The sequence below is a fragment of the Portunus trituberculatus genome, chromosome 32, assembly GCF_017591435.1.
Source record: "Portunus trituberculatus isolate SZX2019 chromosome 32, ASM1759143v1, whole genome shotgun sequence".
NCBI lineage: Eukaryota > Metazoa > Arthropoda > Malacostraca > Decapoda > Portunidae > Portunus > Portunus trituberculatus.
The window spans coordinates 6,001,283-6,008,181 of record NC_059286.1 but is presented as its reverse complement, the minus strand read 5'-3'; the positions used below and the strand labels follow the sequence as shown (position 1 = coordinate 6,008,181).

Below are 6,899 nucleotides of genomic sequence, written 5' to 3'. Positions count from 1 at the left end.
ACCAGTGGTGGAGAGAAGAAAGGTAACTACAGGTAAAAAAACGCCAAGGTGTCATAAGGTAAATGGGTGATTACTCGTATATAACGGTAATATGGGAGAAAAAACTGAAAGATGAGATGATTAAAGGTAACGAGAATAATAATAGTGGAAAGGGACGGGTATTAGTAAGTGACAGCAAGGTGATATAAGATAGATAGTGATTATATGAAGGTTATCCCGGAGAAAAAATTAAAGAACAGGGAAATAAAAGTAACGAGGATAGCAATGGTAGAGAAATGTAGCTACAGGTGACTTCTTATTTTGCTTTTAGTGATGTGAATTATGGCATATCGGAGAGAAAAGATTATATTTCAGCCGAATAACACCGAAGACACGTAGGAACAGACAATTATAGATATCAATGACAATAATGCTGAAGAAAAAAGCAAATATTATAATGGTAAGAAAAGACAAGGTACGTTTGAGGTAAGATGAACTAAACAGGTGATTGAATATAGATAAGTAATACAAGATAAGGAAGACAAAAATTATGGAAAAAAAATAATAGGTAAAAACAATGAGTGTGAGGTAACATGATATAAACAAGTGATAAATTACAGGTAAGTAAAGAAAACAAACTGATATTAGTTAAGGTAAAACGCAAATCTAGCTCTTATGAAAGACAAACTCATTAATTCAAGAACATATTGCTAATTAGTCTAGCACGAACATAATTAAGCACGGTTTGATGAGTCTTTAAGCAAAACATTTATATTCAGACCGCTAAACATATTCAAGAGAAGGAAAGTAAAGACAAGAGGCAGACGCAATTAGACGAAGTAAGTTAAAAAGGCAAATTAGTCTTGGAAAAACAAGTGCACACATCTAATAAGGAAGTAAATTTAGCTCACGATATGAAAATGTGATAAGATAGAATAAAATGAGGAAGATATTCATGAGTTTAGGACAGACAAGAATAAATAAAGGCACAACGTTATCTAGAAGGAAAAAAGTACAAAATGAAAAAAAAAATACGTAATTCTAACTAAAAAGAAAAAAATAAATATATGTATAATCAATTCATACTAACAGAAGAAGAAAAAAATATTCATAAGTAGCTCTAAAATGATAATAAACATGTACATATTTACCTCGTTACTAAAAACAACAACAACAAAGGATACATAAAAAAAACCTCAAACAACAAAAATCAATAAAAAGAACAGACAATGAACAGTATAGCTAACTCTCCCTCACTCAAAAGGTCAGAAAGTTATCCTTTTAGCCACACTAGTCACCGTTGCCCTTCAGACGCCAGTATTCAGAAACGCCTTGCTCTCTCAACACGACAATTTTCTAAGGCCACAGACGGTTTCCCCTTTCAATCTACTTGCCAATCTTGCCAATCCATCACCTGAGCCATAAAAATACCCTTAAAAACACGAGGATCTTCAACTGCAGCCTTTGGAAAACAGTGATGGTGAAAGAGCAAAGCGTTTTAGAATACAGAGAGCGGCGCCAGTCCAGCAGAGAATCTACCTACAAATGGCCAGTCAGCAGAGGAGAAACTTTGCACAAAAGACTGAAGTTACAAGCCTGCCATCTCATTTTCTTTAAGGAGCGATAATCGGCAAGAAAGAGAGAGAGAGAGAGAGAGAGAGAGAGAGAGAGAGAGAGAGAGAGAGAGAGAGAGAGAAGATGCATGGTAACGGAGAATAATAAAAACTGACAGCGTGAAAGTCAGGAAAATACTATTAAATAAACAGACACGTAGACAGAAACACGATACGACAGGAACACACACACACACACACACACACACACACACACACACACACACACACACACACACACACACACACACACATATACACACAAAAAAAATAAAAAAAAACACAATTAACACGAACAAACAAGAATAAAAAACATTCCCTTGGTAACCACGAAAAGAAAGACAATAAAAGCAAAACCACAACGTAAACGAAGAATAAAAACAAATGAGAGTAGAAATAATGGAAGAAAAAGAGAAACGGCGGGAAAGAAAGGAACATTTCACAACACAAACAGAAGAAAAGAATGAGATTTTTGTCAGAATTTCCTGCCAAGTCACTTCATTTATAAACCAATAGAGTTTTTTTTCCCCTTTTATTTAGCTCGTGTGTGTGTGTGTGTGTGTGTGTGTGTGTGTGTGTGTGTGTGTGTGTGTGTGTGTGTGTGTGTGTGTGTGGCATTCCTCCAACTGTATGGTACTAAATTAAAAAGCAACACCCAGCCTTGTTATTAAATGTTTCTTGTCTTTTCAATACATGTAAACTTTTTCTAGACATTTTTCCGTTCTGCTTCCATGGCCCCTCGCTCCCTCAGCCTCTGTCTTTCATACTTTCGCGTCTGTGCAAAAATCAAGATAATTTTTTGCCAGTCACACACACACACACACACACACACACACACAGTACACGAATCATTAGATATCACTAAATAGGTGTACATCAATATCTTACAAAAATCGCACTGAATTTAGTATAGTTAAAAAATACATAAAAAATAGTTAATGTGAGAGTAATGCTATCATGACAAGAATTTATTTGGTGTGGTTTTGTATGGTGATGTAGAGGCGGTGATGGTGATGGTGGTGGTGATATTTCGCTGCATTACGTGCTAAATGACAGCAAATTATGAGGATGAGAGACAATTTAGAACAAGGGTTGGTGTAACAGTTGAGTGAGTGAGTGTGTGAGTGAGTGAGTGAGTGATTTAGTAAGTGGAAGAACAAATGTGAAAATAAACCAGGGTATTAATTGCTGTATTTTCACCCGCCTAAAGCATATACGTAAACACAGGTCGGAAAATTCACAGCACAACACACAGACAAGCGAAGGAAACACATCGAAGTATACCGCCAACGAATACAGATGGCGCCATATATCGCTAAGCTAAACAATAGACCGTATTTTCACGCGCGTTCACCAGGATTGCTTTCACGCTAGACACACAACGAAAAAAAATAGTCGGACACACACACACACACACACACACACACACACAGAGAGAGAGAGAGAGAGAGAGAGAGAGAGAGAGAGAGAGAGAGAGAGAGAGAGAGAGAGAGGGGGGTTCATTACTAATAATTTCATTTCCTGTTTGTGTTTCAAAGTCTTGTTATAGATTGGAGTAAGTTGTCATAAGCAGTGTAATATTTTTTTTTTTCTCTCTCTCTCTCTCTCTCTCTAGCTGCACGTTCCTCCTCGTCCATGAACGCGAGCAACTTTTTTTCCAAAAATGTTGGTTTCAAAACTTTCATTCAAAACGACCCATTAACTTTCTGAAATTTTGGTCCGCGTCTCCATCATCATCGACATTAAAAAGTTGGTTAATTATATACATAATGAATCCCATCAGACCTCATTTACATATACACTGTTTCATTAATAAGCTTCGCTGTACAAAATTATACAAGTCAGACTATTTATATTATCCTCCCCTCGTTTCTGCTCATCCTGTATTTTCTATATATATATTTTTACGGGGATTCTAACCAGTGTGTTGTTTGTGCCGCACCCACGCGCTCTCCACTCAGCCTGCCAGTACTGATCGCTCGTGTTCCATTGAGTGTTTGCCAGTACTGTTTGGGAAGGATCACTCAAGTACTTTCAAACAGCACTCAACACTTGATAATTCCCTCCTTCCCTCCCTCCCTCCCTCCCTCCTCTCTCTCTCTCTCTCTCTCTCTCTCTCTCTCTCTCAGGCCATACCAAAACCAAAACCACATAACAGCCAGCAACAAAGTTAGTAGTGAACAAGATTAGTTTAAATTCATTAAATTTCCGAGATTACCATATTCAAAAGACACGTTATTCACACGATACACCCTCAAGAACCTCCAGTCGTGTGTGAAGTTCTACCTTACGATTATAGAATAACTCTACTGCTTGGTCTCTTGTTTACCTACTTAGTTATTTTTGAGATTGTCATTGTGAACACAGTATTTGCCACTTCAACTTTGTTTTTATCTATTTGTTTATTCTGTTCTATCATAAGCATCTATTTGTTTGGGGCCGTCGTGGTACACTCGGGTAACAGTTCTGATATACCAAATTCTTAAATCTATTTTTATTACATCCTAGAAAAATTGCCGCGACGTGGTGAACACTGGCATAGACTCAGCGCAACCCGATGTGCGCACTGTGGGAGACAGTCCTGTCTGCAAGGACTGCCGCCATGTGGAACAGCTTTGAGCTGCTCAAATTTTATGAAGCGAGAACTGAAAAGTTTTAGGGACGAGGAGATGACAGTCTACTGACGTTGTGCAGACTGGCTTGTAATAGTGACGCAGTGAGGAATTGGTTGGATGGAGTGGGAACTTGGCGGGGAAGGGAAGAAACTACTACGCTCTCACTGCGTTACATTTATACGTAAATTAAATTTGTGCGTAGCAAGGAAAGTCTCTTGTGTGATGAGACCCTTTGTAGGTACTATCTTGGAACTGACACACACACACACACACACACACACACACACACATAAGCATCACCTCGTGTCTCTCCTCACTATGACCGATCACAGACGCAGTAAGACATAAAAAACATCATTTAAGAAAAAATAACGCACTGTTAAAATCGAGCAGAGATTCCCGCCAAAATAGTTCTGCAACCAGGCTTCCCTCTGGCAGAGGAACGTAAAACCAAATACTTAAACACTAAACACACCTTTACCATAATACCCTAAAGCCTCCTATGGCCCCCTTGGTAGTATTCATCACTTAGCACTAACAATACACAGCCATGAAGGTAAAGAGCCTGAATCCAACAGTCCCTGAATCTTGAAGCTATGGCCGGTGTGGTGGCACTTCGTTACCTTAGCATGAGCATATCCTACTAGGTATCAGTAAATGCACTCAGCTACTTCTCGCACTCACCAATCGCAGCTGTAGCCTCGGCGAAGTCCTGGCCCTGGTAATGAAGATCTGTGACGCCCCGACACTTCACAAACACAAGCGCATTAAGTAAAAAACGAACACAAACTTGAGTTATACCACTTTCCTTCCTGATGGCTTTTTAATGTAGGCTTCCCACGTCTCTCATCGTCACCGCTCTGAAGATACCTAATCACCATTTTTCCCGTTATTCTTCCTCCCTCGCGGCTGCTGCCATACGTGAAGGGTTAATGACAGAGTACGGTAGCTATTCACAATCACCCAGGCATGAAAAGAAGGGTACATGAGGAAGCTTTGTTTAAAAAATGTGAATAATGACTTCTGAGGTAGCGGAAACTGGTACGGGTTGACTGCCACACACCGCCATATCGCCCTCTTGTCCATTGCTACTTCCTTGTTTCCTTCTCAGTTTTTGGATTATGTTGGGTTTATTTGCATTACTGAAGGTGTTTTGATGGGTTTCAGTGCTTGTCTTCCCTTAATTAACTTACCTTACGTTATAATCATCATGTTGTAATGTCTCCGTAGCTGCTTCAAGTCAAGACAGCAAGGCAGAGAGCATTTCCGAGGGTGTTCATCAAAACCTCTCTCCTCTTGTACACACCAATATATTAATGGTGAATCATGATGCTTCGTTAGTGAGCTTATAACAATATAGCTTAAGTATCTAACTTTATGACAATTTAGCCAGACATGACATGACAACCTACTAGTCTTATCTCCGGTACTGATTCATACAAACCTGAAACCTGCTTCAATACTCACTCGCTCTGAACATCAGGAAAAAGGAGTTATGTGAAGAAAAATTATTGATGTGTAACCTATTCAAAGGCACCGAGTGGACCATATACAGACCTACAGAAGCCACCACAGACTAGCAGGGAGAACACACCAAAGCCTGGCCGCCTCCTGCACCTCCAGCAAGGGTAATGAAGAGCCAGACTACCGAAAAGTTGAGTGAAGCTTTATTGAAATATTCTCAGGTAATGTTGAATGTTGGTGGAGTGTATGGGTCCCTGGGGGTTGGCCTGGCTCCCTGGGGTCCCTGGGGGGCTGAGGACGTGCTTGAGAGTGCTGCTCCGCGTCCTGGTTCCCCTCCAAGCCCCTGGCAACGTGGAGGGCCTCGTGGGGGACTGAGAGAGGCTGAGAGGTGAAGGTTCTCGTGTAGTCCTGCGGGTCAGGCGCTGAGTGAACCTGCGAGGCGAGGCGGGAGAGCGTCAGGTTCCGGGGCAGGGTGGTGGAGGGGCAGTGCTGGAGGGGGACGGGGAGCCGGGACTCAGGATTACTCTGCAGGTGCGGAATGGTGAGCGTAACATGAGGAATATTAGAAGGGTTTGCGGTGGGATGTGAGGGTGACGGGCTGTAGGTGATGGTGTGGGGTGGGGGAGGCAGGGCGGTGTGCAGGATGGCGGTCTGTGGGAGGGTGGTGGTGTAGGGTTTGGCGGGGCGGGGGAGAGTGCCGCCCGGGGTGAGGGAGGCGGTGGGGTGAAGCTGGATATTGGGCATTTCTTGCGTTAAGGCGACAGTGGGGATCTGGAGAGGGTGTTCCGAGGCGGCGTGGGTTTCCAGGTGTGACTGTGAATATGCCAGGAGTGGTTCCGTTCGAGATTCAGATTCATTTTTCTGATGAAGGTCGAAGCGAACCGACGACGTGGATGAGTCACTCGGGGTGAAGCCGCTGCCCCTCAGACTCACTCTCGACCTCGACGGGGACTCAATCTCCACTGTGGGCGTCGTAATGCCGTCAGCCTCCACCTCCACCACTTGTACGGGCCCGCCGCGGGTGGAAGGGCGTCCGTGGAGACTGCGTGTGGAGGATCGCCTGGCCGGAGTTACCTGGGTCACCACCACGGGGCCTGACGCGAAGGTGGTCATCATCTCTGCCGGGTGGGACAAACTGGGTCAGACGCACACTGAGGCACGTGCCCCCAATCTCACCCTCCATATTGAACTGACAATTGCAAGCTTCCAATAAAGTCCCTACAGCGAC

At 42.6% G+C, this 6,899-nt stretch overlaps 1 protein-coding gene across 2 annotated transcripts in view; it reads right to left on the bottom strand.

Moving 5' to 3' along the window:
• Positions 1–5,781: 5,781 nt before the first annotated feature.
• Positions 5,782–6,899, bottom strand: part of LOC123512021 (hemicentin-1-like) — an 81,220-nt gene continuing 80,102 nt past the window's right edge. For both annotated transcript variants that reach the window (XM_045268155.1, XM_045268156.1), the window contains exon 15: positions 5,782–6,789. In XM_045268155.1, the coding sequence (XP_045124090.1) occupies positions 5,852–6,789 (938 nt within the window). In that variant the 3' untranslated portion in view covers positions 5,782–5,851. The remainder of the gene's footprint in view (positions 6,790–6,899) is intronic.